The sequence below is a fragment of the Narcine bancroftii genome, chromosome 3, assembly GCF_036971445.1.
Source record: "Narcine bancroftii isolate sNarBan1 chromosome 3, sNarBan1.hap1, whole genome shotgun sequence".
In the NCBI taxonomy this organism is placed as follows: domain Eukaryota; kingdom Metazoa; phylum Chordata; class Chondrichthyes; order Torpediniformes; family Narcinidae; genus Narcine; species Narcine bancroftii.
In genome coordinates, this window is record NC_091471.1 from 71,985,161 (window position 1) to 72,004,169 (window position 19,009).

At 41.3% G+C, this 19,009-nt stretch overlaps 2 protein-coding genes across 2 annotated transcripts in view; both read right to left on the reverse strand.

Annotated features, from left to right (window-relative positions):
- vcp (valosin containing protein) overlaps window positions 1–8,956 on the reverse strand; it is a 60,298-nt gene extending 51,342 nt beyond the window's left edge. Inside the window, exon 1 of the mRNA XM_069924259.1 lies at window positions 8,782–8,956. Coding sequence (XP_069780360.1) covers window positions 8,782–8,798 — 17 coding nt within the window. The 5' untranslated portion in view covers window positions 8,799–8,956. The remainder of the gene's footprint in view (window positions 1–8,781) is intronic.
- A 3,959-nt stretch (window positions 8,957–12,915) lies between these two features.
- Window positions 12,916–19,009, reverse strand: part of fancg (FA complementation group G) — a 95,985-nt gene continuing 89,891 nt past the window's right edge. Inside the window, exon 14 of the mRNA XM_069924262.1 lies at window positions 12,916–18,203. Within this exon, the coding sequence (XP_069780363.1) occupies window positions 18,056–18,203 (148 nt within the window). The 3' untranslated portion in view covers window positions 12,916–18,055. The remainder of the gene's footprint in view (window positions 18,204–19,009) is intronic.

Below are 19,009 nucleotides of genomic sequence, written 5' to 3' on the forward strand. Positions count from 1 at the left end.
TGCCTGTCCCGCATCGGACTTGTCAGCCACAAACGAGCCTGCAGCTGACGTGGACTTTTTACCCCCTCCATAAATCTTCGTCCGCGAAGCCAAGCCAAAGAAAAAAATGGTGAAATAGCTGAAATTATTTTGCATCAATGCCAGTGCGATGAAGAGGACTTAGGACTGCAGAAAAAGTGCCTGTCAACAACCTGGTGAAAATGTGTGATGAACTTATTGATGGACTAAAGCAGCATGCATTCATAACAGAACAAGAAATCAAAGACAGACTGCTAAGACAAAAACCATTGTTAATGAAGCAGTTAACACTGGAGGAAACATTGGGGAAAAAAAACCATTGCGCAGAAATTCTAGTGTTTATTGCTACAATTATCTTAATTTGCAAGCAGAGATCACGTTTTTAGTAAGAATTAAACATTATTTCATGCTTGAAAAACCTTTTGTTCTTTGTTGATACAAGTATTATGCTGATGCCACTGGACTGTTTAAAGAAATTTTTCAGTTATCTGAAAAATTTGGATAACCGATACCAGTCCTGTCCCTAGCGTTTTGGATAATCAGAAATGTACTGTATTTGTAAAGCAATGTATACCTATTTTTAGTTTGTTTTCCCTCTTCAGGAAATTTCAGATTTGTCACTTCACCCAGATACACTTTTCTATTAAAAACCTTCCATTGTGTTATCCCAGCTTTCCTTTTCATGCATTTTAAAACTTTTCCTCATTTGACGAAGTCAGACTTGAAATAGTGTTTTTTTTCTCTCACAAACCACCATCTCCAAATGTTTACATTTTCTATCTTCCCAGGTTTTAATTTTCATTTTACAGTAAAATCCCCATTGTACAGCAAGCACTATGGGGATCACAAATGCTGGAAATGTGAATTTTCCAATTGACTGAGACTCACTCTTACAATGTCTAACTAGTACACCTGCATTGTTTAAAAGTCAGTGCAAAATATAAATTTGAAAAAAATCAGTATTGTAGTCGTTATGTGAAATTCATTTTAATCAAGTAATTCCTGTAACTTAAAATTTAAATTGGCAACCCAGTTGCTTGCACTGTCACAGCGATGAGCTAGCTGCTACGCTAACTGTGCCGCTGTCATTAATTAACCCCCCTCCCCAGAAGATTACAGATAAAGCCTTTACCTAATAAAGATTAAAAACTCTTATTCAGCAGGGATAGGTTGACTCTTTGGGAGAGTCACTGCAGTGGCGAATGGCATCGACTGGTTCTTCATTCTGGTGTCCCAGTCAGATCTCAGCACAACCCGACTCACCTCCATGTCCATGTCCTAGTCAGACCTTCGGTGCATCTTCCTTTAAATTCAAACTCCATTCGCGAGTGCTGTAACAGTGTTGTGCTAGCCGCTATGCTAACTGTGCCGCTGTCATAATTAATATCCTCCTGGACCAACTTTATAGATAAAGCCTTACTAATATATAGTAACAAAGATGATCAGATGTGGTAGGCAGACACTTTGGGAGAGTCGTCCCAGCAGCGAGTGGCACTGGTCAACTCTTCATTCTGGGCACCGTCATTTTATTCAAGCAACTTTATACAAACAGCTACTGTGGGCAGGCATAACCAGGCTGAACGTTTGCTCCCAAGGGGTTGTGTGTTGCTTCGGTGAACATCTACTTTTACAATTTTAAACTTTTATTTAAAATGTTATTTAGTTTTTATAACTTTTAATCTATCGCCAGTTGTTTGAGATTCCGGTTTTTTGAATGCCAGAAAATGAGGATTTCACTTGCTTTTACACAAAGGATTAAAACCTAATTACAAATGCCTGTAACCTTACTGGACCATAGCTCTGTCCACATAATCTGGATGGTTTCAGTCCCATCACACTACCCACCCTCAGAAAGATTGTGCTTTCTATGAAACCTACACCCTTGATACTATCCCTACCACCCTCCTGAAGGAAGTCTTCGACATCAGGGGTCCGAGCTTCCTCTCCAACATCAACAGCTCCCTAGCCACTGGCTCGGTCTTCATCTGCCTCAAACATGCAGTGGTTCAGCCCGCCCTGAAAAAATCTAACCTTGACCCCACTATCCCCAAAAATTACAGACCTGTTTCAAAACTTCCTTTCCTCTCCAAAGTCCTTGAAAAAGTAATACTTAACTATCTCTCTACCTTCACCAAATGAAGAAAAGTTTCAGTCAGGACACAAAGCCCACCACAGCAGAGTCCGCCTCATTAAGGGTATACAACGACCTACTACTCACCATGGACTCAGGCAGCACTGCTCTACTAATGCTCCTAGACCTCAACGCAGCATTCCACACTGTCAATCATGCTAACCTGATTGTCCAGCCGGAGGTTGGCATCAATGAGTGGCCCTGAGCTGTTTCAAATCTTACCTCTCTGAAGGGATTTCAGGGTCAACATGGGAAATACACATTTGTCTCAGCTACCCTCTCCTGCAGGGTTCCACAGGAATCCATCCTTGGCCTCATTTTTTTTCCTCGCTGTACATCTTCCCTCTCGGCCATATCATGCAGAAATATGGCATTTCCGTCCACTGTTACGCTGACGACACCCAGCCCTATCTCTCCCTAAAACCGAATGACCAGTCGAAAATCACTAATCTCACCAACTGTCTGGATGGCCCACAACTTCCTCCAATTTAATGAGACAAAATTTGACATAATTCTATTCAGCCCCCCCGAATTTCACCAAAAAGTTACATGACTTCACTCTTATTAAACCCCACGTTAAATCCCTTGGGGTGTTATTCAACCCTGCATTCAAATTTGACAGAGGTAGGTTTTAAAAAGGAGGAAAGTGATTGAAGAACCAAATTTCATTGCCTTGGACCTGATCACTGAAGGCAAAACAATAACAAAGAGGCATCTCAAAATGGGGTGTGAGCAACAGGAAGAGCACTCAGGTATTGTAGGGGTCAAGTGAGTACATACACAAGGACTAATATCACTGAAAAACACAGAATATTCCCTGAAGGCTGCTCCGCCATTCAAAAGCATGGATAATTAGATTATAACTGTACTCTGCATTCCCCACCTTGGTACCTTTTCACTGGTCTTAAATTTTCAGACTTCATCCATGACCTTTTGAAAAAAGTTCTAAATTATCACAACTTTCAAAAAAAGTTACTCAATTTCTACGATTGCAAACCCCTTATTCTTAAATTCCAGTTCTAGATTTGTTCACAAAAGTAAATATCCCCTCCACATCCACTGCATTAAGACCTCAGAGCATTCTGTTTCAAGTCTTCATTCACCCAAAATTCATGTCTACCTGTCCTGCATTCTCATACAACAAAGATGAATCATTCGAACAAATATTCACAAATATACATAGCTTCAGCACAACCTCCCTAATTCTTTATTCAATTCCGGCATTCAATTACCTCCCTGAAACACTTGTATCTTCATACTACCTTTTTTCCTGATCATTTTTTTCACAAAGAAATAACGTGCTTATTTTTTCCAATTTTTGACATGGTTCGCAAATTTTAAACATACAAAAGTTATAAGAAATTCTATGTTGGAGAAATTTATATATTACATTGTAAATTGAACCAAAATTCTAGTTCAGTGTAAATCTGGCTCTAGTTTACTCTCTTGAGCAGTTTTCAGATTTAAAGTGGGTATGTGTTTGTTGGATATTTTGCTTAGATTTATTTTTGAAGCTTATTTTCCCTCAGCTACAATTGTATACTTGCAAATATTCCCTCAAGTGGAAAACTGACAGCATAAGACCACAGACAATAGACTAACAGGCAGGATATGGAGGGTGGGGATAAGAGCGCCCTTTTATGGTTGACTGCCTGTGACTGCTCAGTGCTGGGATTGCTAATTTTCACATTCTTCATTGATGTTTTGGATGATGGAATAGATGGCTTTGTGCCCAATTTTCAGATGATACAAAGGGGGAGAGGCAGGTGACATTGAGGAATTCTGAGAGTGCAGAAGGATTTAGTCAGATTAGGAGATTGGATAAGAAAATGGCAGATGGAATACAGTGTGGAGATGTGAATGATCATGCACCCTGATGGAAGGAATAAAGGTGCAGACTATTTTCTAAACAGGCAATAAGTTCAGAAATCAAATGTGCAGTGGGATTGAGGGACCTCAAAGATTCTTGCAGGCAGAATCAGTGGTAAGGAAGGCAATGAAATTCCAGCATTCATTATCAGAGATAGTATTATAAAAGTAGGGATGTAATGTTAAGGCTCTTTACAAGGCATTGGTTGGACTGCACTGCTGTGACCAGAGTATTGAAAGCAGTTTTGGGCTCTTTATCTTGGAAGCAAGTGTTGGCAGTGAAGAGGATCTGGAGGTGCACAAAAATAATCCCTGAATGAAAAGGTTATCACACAAGGACTCTTCTCTCTGGAGTTTAGAAGAATGAGAGATATCACTGAAACCTCTCAAATACTGAAAGGCCTGAGTAGAATGATCATGGAGATGTTTCCCATGGTGTGAGAGTCTGAGACGAGAGGGCACCGTCTCAGAATACAAAACTGTCAATTTAGAACAGAGATGGAGGAATATTGTTACTCAGAGTAAAAAAAAAACAAAATGCTGAAGAATCTATGGAATTCATTGCTGTAAACAGCTGTGGAGGCAGTCAATGGGTATATTTTGTCTCAAGTAGGTTCTTGGTGAGGAAGGGAATCAATTACTGGAAAAGGCAGGAAAATGGGGCTGCAAAGAAAATAGTAAATTAGCGATGATGGAATAGCAGGCCAGACTCAATGGGCCAAATGCGCTATTTCCATTCCTATGTTTTCTGTTCTTAGAATTTCATGTTTCAGGAATTCAAGACCTCGCCCAAGCTTCCATTATTCACTCATACAAGATTTTTTAAAAAAACAATTTGGTATTGTTAGAGACATCTTAGTCAAATAAATTCATACCTTCATCAAACATTCATACAGATCTTGGAGCAGGACTCAACCTCTGATTAATTACTGTTTGCTGTTTTTTTTTTCCAAGAATAGTATGCACCCCAAAGTTCACTAGGACAAGCATAACAAATACAAGACTCTTGAACAATCCGGTGGGAGAGAGCTAGGTTACAACATATTGACTTACATGCTACCTACAATGTAGTAAAATATCTCAAAGCACTTAAAGGAGAGTCAAATTAATTTTGACACTGTAGCCATGTAGGGAGATACTATAGACTACCAAAAGCTTATCAAAAGGACATGAGTAGAATTGAAAAAATTGTTCAAGTTCAGCAAAAATATAAATATCACTTCTTCTGACTATCCATGCCTCGTATTGATCTCCCTCAATCTAAGTGGAAACATCCTACTCACATCTACTCTGTCTATACCCCTCATAATCTTATAAACCTCTCAAGTCTTCCCTTATATGGATGAGAAGAAGATGGAGGGTTATGGGCATCGTGCAGTGAGGTGGGACTAGAAAGGGGTGTTTGGTTCGGTGCGGACTAGAAGGGCCTAATGGCCTGTTTCCGTGCTGTAATTGTTATGTTATTCTTCTTCATTCTAAGGTGTATAGTCCTAACCTGTTTAATCTTTTCTGGTAACTCAACTCCTGAAGACCCGGCAACATCTTAGTAAATATTCTCAGCACCCTGCTAATCTTATTGATATCTTTCCTGCTGCTGGGCATCCAGAACTGCACATAATATTCTAAGTGTGGCTTCACCAATGACTTGAAAACTTCAGAACATCCCAACTTTGATTTATAGAGGCTAAGATGACAAATGCTTTCTTTCCAATCCTGTCCACATGCGACACCACCTTCAGGGTACAATGTATTGCCTGATCTCTTTGCTCCTCCACACTCAACGGCCTTGTACTTATCTGCATTATATTCCATCAGCCATTTACTGGCCTAATTTCTCAGCTGATCCAGATCCCTCTGCAAGCTTTGAAACTCATCCTCACAGTCCACGACACTTCCTATCTTTGTGTCATCAGCAAACTTGCTGATCCAATTCACCACATTATTATGCATACCTAGTGTCCTAAACTTCTGAACCAATCTCTCATGTGGAATCTTGTCAAAGGCCTTATAGACAACATCCACAGGCTTTGCCTTATCAATCTTCTTGGCAACTTCCTAAAAAAAACTCTACAAGATTTGTTGATCATGAACTACCACACACAAATCTGTCTTCCCGATGTCAGTCCAAATGTCTAAATAGCTTATCCCTCAGAAATCCTTCAAATAATTTACTGATATGTAAATCACTGGCCTATAATTGCCAGGTTTACTTTTGGAGCCCTTCTTAAACAGCAGAACAAGAGCTTCTCTCCAATCCTCCAGCACCTCCCCCATGATTATGGGCATTTTGAATACATCTGCCAGGAGCCTTGTAATTTCAGATCTAGTCTCCCTCAGGGTGTGGGAGAATATCATACCCGGTCCAGGGGATTTCTCTATCTTTATTTGTTGCAAAGCAGCAAGCACCTCCTTCTCCTTAAATTCCCTAGGTTCCAGGACACTTCTATTTGTTTCCCTTCCATCCTTATTCACTCTGCCAGTTTCCTGAGTAAATACTGATTTTAAAAAATTCAAGATTTCCCCCATTTCACGAGGCTCCACACTGACCACTGATTTTCTAGGTGTCCAATTTTGTCCCTCACTATCCTTTTACTTTTAATATATTTGCAGAAACCCTTTGGATTTTCCTTCACAATATCTGCCAAAACACCTTCATGACTTCTTTTTGCCTTCCTAATTTCTTTCTTAAGCATTCTCTTACAATTCCTTCCAGTTTGTGGGGTTTGATATGTGCATCCTGGACAGGCAGTGTTTGCCACATACTAGGCATGTGATGCCTAGAGGAGCAGCAGGGGCAGAAGCTCTGTTGTAGCACTTTCTGTGCCTTTCCTCTGTTGCCTCTGAGTTTGCTCTCATTAGCATCCAGACCTTTTCCAATGGCATCCCTCCACTGCAAAAGATCTAGTGCCAGATCCTCCTGGATTGATGGAGCAATGTCAGCTTTCTTGAGGCTCCTGTGCAAAACATCCCTGCACTGTAGTCGCTGGCCTCTTTGTTTTTTGGTACCACTGGACAGTTGGCCATACAAGATATCCTTGGGCAGTCTTCTTTTCGGCATTCTGACAACATGGCCTGCCCAGCGCAGTTGGGCTGACATCAAGGTTGAAACTGCTGACACTTCGGCTCAAGAAAGGACTTCAGCATTGGAGACCTTGTCTCTCCAGGTGATCATCAGAGAACGTAAGTGACGTTGCTGCAGTTGGTCAAGCTGACTTAAATTATTCTGATATGGGCACCTTGCCTCACATCCAGATAGCAAGCCTGATATGACTAATTTTTAACAAGCATAACTAAAGTGATCTTTCAATCTGGTGGTATTCATTGTTGATTTATAACAGCTAACAGAATAATGGTATATCAAAATAATTTTTTACAAAAAAAATAAACCAACTGCACAAAATCTCACAAAAAGAGAAACACAAAAGCTATTTCCATTGTTGTGACTGCCATAGCTCACAAAGCATTTTTTTAAAAATGGAAATATGAGATAAAAACAGCATTCTCAGCATTTTCAGTTTTCTTTGTACAAGTCATGAGGTCACTCAACAAAATTTAAAAAATAATAATTTCGGAATTAATTTCACTCAGGAAAGCCAAGGACAATAAAATCATATTTCAGCATAAAAATGAAGTGACATTGTCCTAATGGGAATTTATTGCTTTGGAATACTTTGCAAGTAATTTACAACCCTTTATAGGATTATTATACAATTTCAGATACAGTAATTTTAAAGCAGGATTAGAACATTTCGATGGAAATGGCTATAAATAAACTTGCCAGAGAACTAAGATTACCTCCGTGAGGGATGAAGATATTTACAAAATGGGAAGTCAAGTGGATGCCAAGATAGGTCAAGAGAGTTGACAGTTTAAGTGTAAACTTCAATATATGGCTTTGAAAAGTGGGTGGCCAATAGACCTTGTGGCATTTTCCTTGATGAATACGGAATATATTGGAGCTACAATTTATCTCACATTCGATTTCCTTCTGTGTATATAGACAATTGAGCATTTGCAGAGTACACATCAGAACATGTCGTTCGCCACATAAAAGGTCTGCCCTTTTTTTGAATTAACATTTGAGTGACCCAAATAATTTGCAACCGTGACATTTTGAGCATCCATTTTCATTGCACAATATTGGACAACTCAACTTCAAACGTCGATTGCTCAAATCCGTGTCAAAGCTATTTAAGTGGAATTATAAAATAAAGGCAGTTTTCTAGCCGATTTAATTATCTCCTTCGATCAATGCAAATGATATTTCTAAGCGATAGGAAAGTTTTAAAAAATAATAGGCGTAACATGCCCGGACTCTACTTCTTCAGAAGTAAATTCCAATAGAATGGGATTTAGTAGAATGGGCCAAATTCCGTTTAATCCTATCTCCCCGACTTCCAACGTTGCAAGATGTCAAACAGCAACTGTGACAATGATGTGAGGCCCCAATAACGAGGCCACGCCAGAAAAAGCATCGCCCTCGTCCACGAAGCCGCCGGGGAGAACCGTGGTGCGGCAAACTGCGGCCCGACGTGCTGCGTCTCGCACCCCGGCCAACGAACTGGAAGCAGCGCGGACGGAACTCGCTTGCCGCCCTGCGGGCAACTAGGCCCGAATGACACAGTGAAATTGGCCGGCCCAGCCTCTCCCTTCCCCCTCCCTGCTCCGTACCGCAGTGGACGAGCTAAAGCCTGAGGCCTACCGGCCTTCACAGACCCGGGAGGGAACGAACATCAACCCCCCCACCCCCCGGCTCTACTCACTCTCCTGCCGATGCCATCGTTGATCGAACTGCGGGTGCGCTCGGTCTCCTGAGCTTGCGGTGAGCTGCCCCTGAATTCCCACCCGGCTTTCACTTCACCGCTCACTGGTTCCTACCTCCCGAGCGGGGTTAAAAAAAAATCTCTCCACCTCTCCGCAACCACGACGCGTCACTCCTCGCTCAGAACGAGGCTGCCCAATCCAGAACCTTCCTTTGGCCGTGACGTCATCGTCCCCGCCCCTCCAGGCTCACGCGTCGGAGTCCTGTGTCACGTTCCGATAGGGTTTTCTCAGTGCTCTGTTCCAGTTGTCAATCATCCTACCCGGAAAGAAGCAAAGTTGCTCAAAATCGTGGAGTCATGCACTCGTGCCTGTTCTGCGATCATGCCGCAGTCCTTGCAAAATTCATTTAAATCATATTCCCTCAGTCTCCAATATCTAGTCATTGCATTTCAACAAAATATTTTTTTGATTATATTTAAATCTTAAAAACAAATGCTTTAAGAGGGTTTCAGCTGTCCTCTTAACTTCCAGCATCTTTATATTATCTTTGGGATTGAAAGATTTAACAGATGAACCTAGTGATGACAGGGAAATCATGTCTGTCATAGATATAGATCATCTGGATAATAGTGGATCATCAGATAACACTAAGATTGGAGCTGTTGTGGACAGTGAGGAAGGTTTTCAAAGCTTGCAGAAGGATCTGGACCAGCTGGGAAAATGGGCTGAAAAATGGCAGATGTCATTTAATCGGGTACAGTGCTGCCGGAGCTCCGGGAGTGCCGCTCTGACACCTCAGGGGGCAGCTCTGGCTCCTCCTTGTCATTGTTTTTGGTGAGCTGCACCACCTAAAAAATTAGCACCACACACTTGAGGTGCTGCATTTTGGAAGGACAAATCAAGAAAGGGCAGACACAGTAAATAGGACAAATCAAGTGCAGTAGAACAGGGAGATCTGGGAATGAATACATAATTCCCTGAAAGTGGCGTCAAAGATATTGCCCTTCATAAATCATGGTAGTACTGACAGGTGCTCCTCAACTTATGATGGGGTTGCAAGTTGAAAAAAAGTCAAAAAATACTTGTATAACATTAACAGCGCTATCAGTCCCCACGCTGATCCCGCTGCCCTGCTCTCTCCCATCAGCGCTGTATCAGTCCCCATGATCCCGCTGCCCTGCTCTCTCCCATCAGCGCTGTATCAGTCTCTGTAAGCTTTCTGACTGACCTAGGAGGCTACAAAGAATTTACCTTAGAGGAATTATCAAAGTAGAAGCCATCCAGAAGTTCAAATAGGCCTACCATAGTCAAAGGGCTGCAGGAATTAGTGGGCATGGTAAACTTCTACCACTATTTCCACCCAACAGTAGCCAGCATCATGCAACCACTGTTCACTCTGATAATGGGTAAAAAGACATCACTTGGAACCCGGAGGCCAAAGCAGCTTTTGTCCAAACAAAGGAGGCCCTGGCAAAAGCTGCCATGCTAGAACACCCCAGGATCGATGTTCGGACAAGCCTCACAGTGCATGCATCAAACATGGCAATCGACTGGGTACTGGAACAACTTATGGACAGATACTGCAAGTGCCTGACTTTCTTCAGTAGACATTTAAGACCACCTGAGTTGAAATACAGTACTTTCAACAGAGAGCTGTTAGCACTCTGCTGGCAATCCGGTACTTCAGATACTTTTTGGAAAGCAGACCATATACAGCCTTCACTGACCACAAGCCCCTAACCTTTGCATTTATCTGTCAGTCCAACACTAGTAGCACCTTTCGTACATATCAGTTTACGAGTTATCCAGCATGTCTCCAGTAAAGACAACATCGTGGCAGACACTCTATCCAGGGGAATTCAACTACTTAAAACTAACAGAGGCACAACAAGGAGACACACACCTATAGGACCACAGCTATAGGACCGCAGTTTTAGGACTGCAGATGTAGGTGAGAAGACTCTCCTTTGCGACATAGCCACCAGCCATCGCTGCCCCATTGTTCGGGCAGCCTGGAGACAGTGTGTATTCTACACCTAGTGCAACCCTCAATCCGAACCACAGCTCGCATGGTATCCAGTCAGCTCATGTGGCATGGCCTCAAAAAGCAGGTCAGCGATTGGGCGAGAAAATGCACACAGCGTCAGACAGCCAAGGTCCAGAGGCACATCAAAGCCCCCCTGCAGCTGTTTCAACCCACAACCTGCAGATTCGATCACATTCACGTCGATTTTGTAGGGCTACTGCCGGTATCATGGGGTGCATGGACCGTTTCACCAGATGGCCAGAGGCAGTTCTTTTCATAGACACTATCACCGAATCCTGTGCCAGGGCCCTAGTTGCAACTTGGGTAGTTGGCATCTCAGCTCACATCACATCAGAGGGGCCCAGTTTACGTCGAGCCTGTGGGCTGCCGTAGCCAGCTCATTGGAGACCCAGTTGCATCACACTACAGCCTCTCACCCAAAGTCAAACAGCCTGGTGGAGCGCTTCCATAGGCACCTGAAATCAGCTCTGATGACCAGGCTTAAAGGTCCAAATTGGGTGGATGAGATTCTCTAGGTCCTACTCAGGATCCTCACAGGGCCCAAAAAAGACCTGCAAGCTTCTACAGCTGAATTGGACTACAGAACCCCCGACAGTCCCTGGTGAGCTCCTACCCCAGCTAGCCCCCAAGGGGGTAAGGAGGCAGACAGCATGGCACCCCTGAGCAAGCTCCACAGGAGACTGGGTAAACTGGCACCCATCCCCACCTCCTGATAAGGTTGAGCACTGACGTCTGTTCCCAGAGACTTAAAGGACTGTGAGCATGTCTTTACCAGGAAGAGCGCAGTGGCCATATGAAGGACCGTTTAGAGTAGTCAAAAACAACAGGTATACATTTGTGTTGGACATTTAGGGTAAAGAGGAGGTTTTCACTATTGATCAATTGAAGCCAGCACACATGGACTTGGAAAGGCCGAAGTGCAAGAACCCAAGCATAGAGGCAAGCCACCCAAACTAAAGAAAGTGCAAACTTGGGTTTTGGGGGCGGGGTCGCTGGTTCTGGAGGGGGGGGGGGTGCGGTGATATGTAGCGAGTACAGGCAAACTGGCTCCAATGGTTATGTGCACATGGTTGGAGCAGCCTGCACCAAAGATAGCACGAGACATCTTCCCCTTTCCCCAGAGCTCACACGCGTGAATTCTGAATAGCTGCCAGTCAGCGACGCAACTGCCGGTTCCCAACGGCAGGAACAGGTTGTGTCTTTAAAAAGTCTCAGTGAACCAAGTTATAAATCAGCAATCTTTGGAACGAACCTGTCGACTGCCGGTCTTGTTATTCGTTCTGTTAGCGCGAATGCTACAAGGACTTTATTTCCTGGAGTGTAGAAGAATGAAGGGAAATTAGATAGAGGTCTTCAAAAATATGAGGGGTATAGATAGAGTAAATGCAAGTAGGTTTTTTCCACTGAGGGTAGGTGGGATACAAACTGGAGAACGGTTTAAGAATGAAAGAGGAAAAGTTTAGGGGCAACATTCGGGATAACTTCTTTACACAAGGAGTAGTGGGTGTGGAACAAGCTGCCAGCTGAAGTAAATGCAGGTTCAATTATGCAAGAAAAATTTGGATAGGTACATGGATGGAAGGGGTTTGGAGGGCTATGGACTAGGACTATGCAAAATAATAGTTCAGCACTATTTTTGTAGGTGAATAGAGTAGACTAGATGAAGTAGAGCCATGGATGTAATGAATTTGGATTTTCAAAAGACTTTCTTAACCTGGGGAAAACACAATAACTGCAGATGCTGGACTCCATGAGCAAACAATGTGAAGATGGGAACAGAGTCGGTTAGGCAGCATTTCTGTGAAGGAATACTTAAAGGTTGACAACTGTAATACAATATTACAATAAATTGTAATACAATATTACAATTCAGGAGTACTAAAGTTATTTTACAATTGTATTGGGCCTTGGTGTGACATTGACTGGAGTATGGTTTACAATTTTGGTTCACTGAAGTAAGAGATTATGTACTTGAAACAGGGAACACAACAAAAATACTTGTGGTGGTAGGTTTGCTAATAGAGTATACCAGTACTGTACTCTCTAAATTTTAGAATGAGAGGAACCATAAAATACTTACAGGACTTGACAAGATGGATGCAGAGTAGATGTTTCTCCTCGCTGAGGAGTCCAGTGCCTCTAGCAATGGTGATGGTTTCTGAATACGTGGTCAGCTGTTTTCGACTGAGATGAAGGGAAATATCTTCCTTTTGAGAGGTGAATCTTAGGAATGCTCTATCTCAGAAGGTTGTGAAGGCTCAGTCATTAAGTGCATTTCAAAGATATCAATCAGATTTTGAATCAAATGGGCATCTTGAGATAGGGTGAAAGTGCAGGAAAATGAACTGAAGTAGATTGGCCAAGGTTTGGATAAATGGTGATCAGATTTAAGAGGTTATATAGGCTGTTTCCACTCAGTGGCACAAGGACAGCTGCTTCCCCTCTGCCATCAGATTTCTAAATGAACAATGAACCACAGACACGACCTCACTTTCTCTTATTTTTGCACCAATTTATTTATTTATTTTTTAAATGTAATTGATAGCAATGCTTGCACTGTAACGCTGCTGCAAAATACAAGGAATTTTGTGACATGTTCATGACAATAAATTCTGATTCAATGTTATTGTATGAATGAACAAGGTAGATGAAATAATTAAGAGCTACTGCACGAGATGGACTTTATAGTACAGTAAGCTGGAGGGTCTGGCCCAGAAAATCACTAGGTGATTAAAGGGGCTAATGGTCAGATGTGCACTAATGGGTGGCAGAGTCCAACCTTGATTGACAGGTGATGTGACTTCCAACTAGGTTCCAGATGGAGCGATCACATGACCCTCCACAATCCACACTACCACCTGCAATCCAATAGCATGAATACTGGGTAATCACTCTCCATCACAACTCCACTGTTTTCATTATACTTTTGCCTGTTCCCATTTTCCTAAACCTTTCCATTACATGCTTATTACTCATCTACTCCCCTCACACATTATCTAGTCCTCTTTCCTATCTCCCCTCTCCCAACTTGATTTATGTAGTATCTCATTAACTCTTGGCACCTTCCGAGCTTCCCCCACCTCCTTTTTATTTTTGCTATCTCCCTTTCCCACCTTACCTAACCTGAACTATATTCTCTCCATGACCATAAGAAGCAGATCGAGCATCAGCATATACTCAAGTAATGCAAAAACTGCAGATGCTGCAATCTTGAATAAACAATGAGCAGCTGAAGGAAGTCAGCAGGTCAAGCAGCATCTGCCTTTCATTCTTTCCCAAAGTGTAGACATTTTTAATCTACACTCACAAACTTTATGAGATTTCCTTGGCAACTTTCTGTCAGGGACATTTGGATAAACCCAGGAAGGTTTCTGTGTCCTCTTAAACAAGGCATTTGATTCTTTGGAGCATCGTCTTTCACCAGACTGTCGGGTCTTTTGGCACCACAGGGGACATTCTCTCACTTCATCACAGCATTCAATTGAAACTCTTCCCTATAACTGGAAGAATATGGCTCATATTGGAGTAAAAACATTCAGTTGTTTTCAGTTATAGTCATAGAATCATTCACACCTACTCGACTTCATGTTGACAGCTACAACCATTTGCAACTCTTCAATTGAAGTTTCAACCATCAAGGCAATTCAATAAACCTTGCAAAGACAGATCTCAATGCCCCCACATGCAACAAGGACAGGGTTCCCCTTGTCCTCACCTACCACTCCACCAGCCTCAGTGTCCAACATAACATCCTCTGCCATTTCCACCACCCATGTGATCCCACCACTAAACATATTCCCCTCTCTGCCTTCCAGTGACTGCTCCCTCCGTGACTTCCTTGCCTGATCCTCCCTCCCCACCAATTTTCTCTTTAGCATCTACCTCTGTGACCATAGGAAGTACTCCATATGCCCTCCCTCATCACCATTCAGGACCCCAAACTGTCCTTCCAAGTGAGGCAACATTGCATTTGACAGCAGGGGTCATCTACTGCATCCAGTGCTCCCTTTGTTGTTTCCTCTACATTGGAGAGATTGAGTGCAGACTGGGAGATTGCTTTGTTGAACACCTTGGCTCTGTCCGCCACAATAGTGTGGATCTCCCAGTGGCCACCCATTTCAATTCCCTGTCCTAGTCCCTTGCTGACATGCCTGTCCATGGTCTCATGCACTGCCAAACTGAGACCACCCACAAATTGGAGGTACAACACCCCATCTTCCGTCTAGGCATCCTCCAACCATTTTGCATTAACCTTGACCTCTCCGGTTTCCAATAAACCCCTCGTCCCTTCTTCCCCGTCGCCTTTCCCCAACCTCTGTCTGTCTCTCTTCCCATTTCCGTTTCCTCTCACAGAACCAAAATCAATTCTCACCTCTCCTCTTTTTATATCCACTTAACATCTTTTGTTGGTCTGAACTGCAGCACAAAGATGATCTGTAACTACTACCATAATGCCAAAAAATAGCATGAAGATTCTTGTGGCCAACAAATCCTTAATGGATTTTCTCATGATACAAAGCAAATGAGGCAAATCTTACCAGAAACCAGAAAGAGGATTATGATGCATATAGACTTTCAAGATATTTCATAAAATTCTATTTAACACAGTTCATCAGAGCAGAACCATGTAGAATGTGAAAGGAAACAAAAATGACCTGATGTTTGCCCCAAGGGTCAGTATCAGGACCTCCGCTTTTCTGATCTATATTAATAACTTGTACAAGGCAAAATGTTCATAGTTATGGATGATGCAAACTTCAACACATAATGAAGTTTGAGTATGAAAGACTTCCAAAGGATAGAAAAGGTAGATGTGCAGAAATCATTACAAGTAGGTAGTCTGAGAAAACAATTAAAACATGGACAAACCTTGGCTTCATAAAAGAAAAGGGAACCAACGATGAATTAAATAGCAGTTGAGCTACAAGAGTATTGTGTGCAGTTCTGTGCTCCATCCTTTTGGAAGTTATAAACATTTTGAAATGAATCTAGGAATAAGAGACTTTTGTGACATAGATAAACTGAAAATGACAAGGCTGTTCTTTAGTACAAAGTCGTCTGAAAAGATACTTGATATAAGTATTTAAATAATAAATAAGGAGAGTTAATGACAATAAATTGCTCTAAATGTTGGAATGCTCAAATTCCAGATGATATGAATGAACACAATTGGCAAAAGAACCAAGAATGCTATGAAGAAAATCCATTTTGCATAGCATTTGATTACAGTCTGAATGTACCACCAGGGATCTCTGGCAAATTGAATTGTGAGATTCAAAAAGGAACTAGATAACTCTTTGATAGGAAAATATTTGCAGAGCTGTGGAGCAATGAAAGGGGCATGGGAAGGGATTGCTCTTGGTTTGAGCTAGATGGCTACATTGGAGAAGGTGGCATGATCCTTGTTCACCTGGTATCCCTGAAGATAATTTATTTTCTTTTTCTCTCTTGTCTTTGCAAAATGGAAGTAGTGAATAGTGACTCTTTGCTGGACTTTAAATGGCACACAAAACAAAGCTTTTAACTGAAACGTGATGCATGCAATAATAATAAATCAAATAAATCATTAATTAAGGTTCAACCTGAATGCTTTGGCATTTTGAATCCCAACCTCTAGGGAATACCAAAGTCTTGGGTCTAAAGGAGATTCAACAATAATTTCCAAAGGGGACATTAAAAAAAATACTTAAAGTGGAAATAAAGTACAGGGTCACAGGGTAAGAGAAGTGTAAATTATTAGATAGCCCTAATAAATACTCCATGCATCATTATTCCATTTTTCTGTAAGGTTACTCTTACACGATACTTCTTTGCTGGTATAATCCTGCCCAATTTCTTTAGTTTATATTCATGGCACGCATATTTAAGCTTAACTATTCAGAGTCTATGATCAAATCTCCCCCCCCTCCCCACCAAAGAAAACTGCAGATGCTGTACATCTGAATCAAAAGTAGAAAATTCTGTGAAAACTCAGCAGTTCAAAGAGCTTATGTGAAAGAGAAACAGTCAATGGCAGGGAAAAGATCTGCAGACGAGAGCATCCGTAATGGGACAAATCAAATGTTAGCAGTACCACAGCACTTTCTGTTTTAGAGCAGAAAATGGAAAATGCTGAAAAAAAGTAAGTCAGGCAGCATCGGAAGGAGAAACCGTTACTGTTTCAGATAATGAACCCTACATCAGACCTGACAAAAAGAAATAATTTAAGCCCCTCCTGTTTGCACAAAGATAATTTTCCCCTACAAGCATCTGTCTGAATTTTCTACTATTTTCTTGCCATCGTGCAAAGATTAGTTTTCCTCCTTTGCTGCTAAAGACAAGTAAATATGCTTTTCTTAAAAAAACATCCAATGTAATTTGTTATGTGAATTATGACTTCTAGTTCTCATGCCTTCCTCAGTGTTCTTCATTCTCACCATATTTATCCTGCCATCAAGGAGACAGACCACATAATAGTTATGTTGACAGTTAAACATAATGCTCATCTGACTCCCTTAAAATTAATTCCCTGATGGCTGCATTTCTAATCTTCCCTCTTCCCCACATTTATCCTTTTTTATCCTATTGTGCCATGCACAGATCTGCGCTGCTCAAAGTAAAATATCTCATTTAAAAAAAACACACAGGAAACTTGAATCCCCAGAAACAATTATTTTCCCTGTGACTTCATTTATTATAAAAAATGTTTAATACTTGTGAATATATAGACACATTTTCATGTACAATGTGATGTTTATAAATAAAAGTTTGGATGTAATAAATGCTCGGTTCATTAGAACCAGTAATTAAAGACATTATAGAATTATAATAAAAAAGGCCCCTCCAGCCTGTTCCGTCATTCAAAAGGGCCATTGATGATTTGACCAGCCCCCCATATACTTATTCCCCATAACTTTAGGCTGCCACACAAACCAAAGATTTATCTGCTGCAGCCTTGAATTTCTGACTTTCTGATCAAGGTTTCTGACTTCACCACTTTCTGGGATAGGGTATTTCACATATTCATTAACTTCCAGGAGAGTTGTTTCAAAGCTAGACAAAAGCTTTGAGTAATACACATTCATAAATATTGCAGTGCTCTTTAAACATTGTTATGTAACAAAATCTTCTTCTGTAGCAAAGATTTTTTGACATGGCCACATCACACAACAGATGGTATGGTTGTTTATTCAGTGTGGCTTATACAGAATGGTTTTCTTTCAAATGAACGAGATAATGTACAAAGGTCATGAATGAGATGTGGGTTTCAGTAACTGTACAATTGATTTCTCTTTAGAATGGAAGATGCAATGTGTCTGCAACATTTTAGAAACTGCTTCTTCCTCTGAAGTACTTACTTCCTTGAGACAGGAAATCAAGAACAAAGGGAGTTTTCTGAAAAAAATGTAAAAAAATGTTTTTATAATTCCAAATTGGCAGTTGTAGGAATATGATACACTAGTTTTATACTCATTTTCAGTAGTGATGATCAGGAGAGGTGTAAATTAACTAACCCTGAATGTGGGCTTCACATGCCTTGACCTCTAGAAAGTATCCTTTACTGATCAGAATGTATTCTTTATCATGAAAAGCCAATTTAACATACCCCTAAAATCAAGATTTAACCTACCCAAATTCATTTTGATGAAAAATGCTCATTTATCCTCTGAATTTAAATACAAGCTATAAACCACCTTTCTAATGACCCACTGCCAAGATAAACTAAATGGATTTATATTTTTACATTTGGGCGGTTACAATGACAAAATCAGACTATAAAAGCATTATTTGTAATGATTTATATGAGGACAAATTGGGCGGCATTGGCTCGAGGGCTGAAATGGCCGGTTACTATGCTCTATGTCTAAATTAAAAATTTTACAAATTAATTCTACGTTCCAAAGAGAAAAGTCTCAGTTCTGCTAACATTGCCTCATAAGACTTGTTTTCCAATCCAAGCAACATCCTGGTAAATCTCTGCTGCACCCTCTCCATAACTTCCAGATCCTTCCTGTAATGATGTGACGAGAACTGAACACAATACTCCAAGTGTGGTCTCACCAGAGATTTGTAGAGTTGCAACATGACCTCTCTACTCTTGAACTCAATCCTCCTATTAATTAAGCCCAACATCCCAAAGGCCTTCTTAACTAACCTAACAACCTGCACGGTGTCCTTGAGCAATGTATGGATTTGGACCC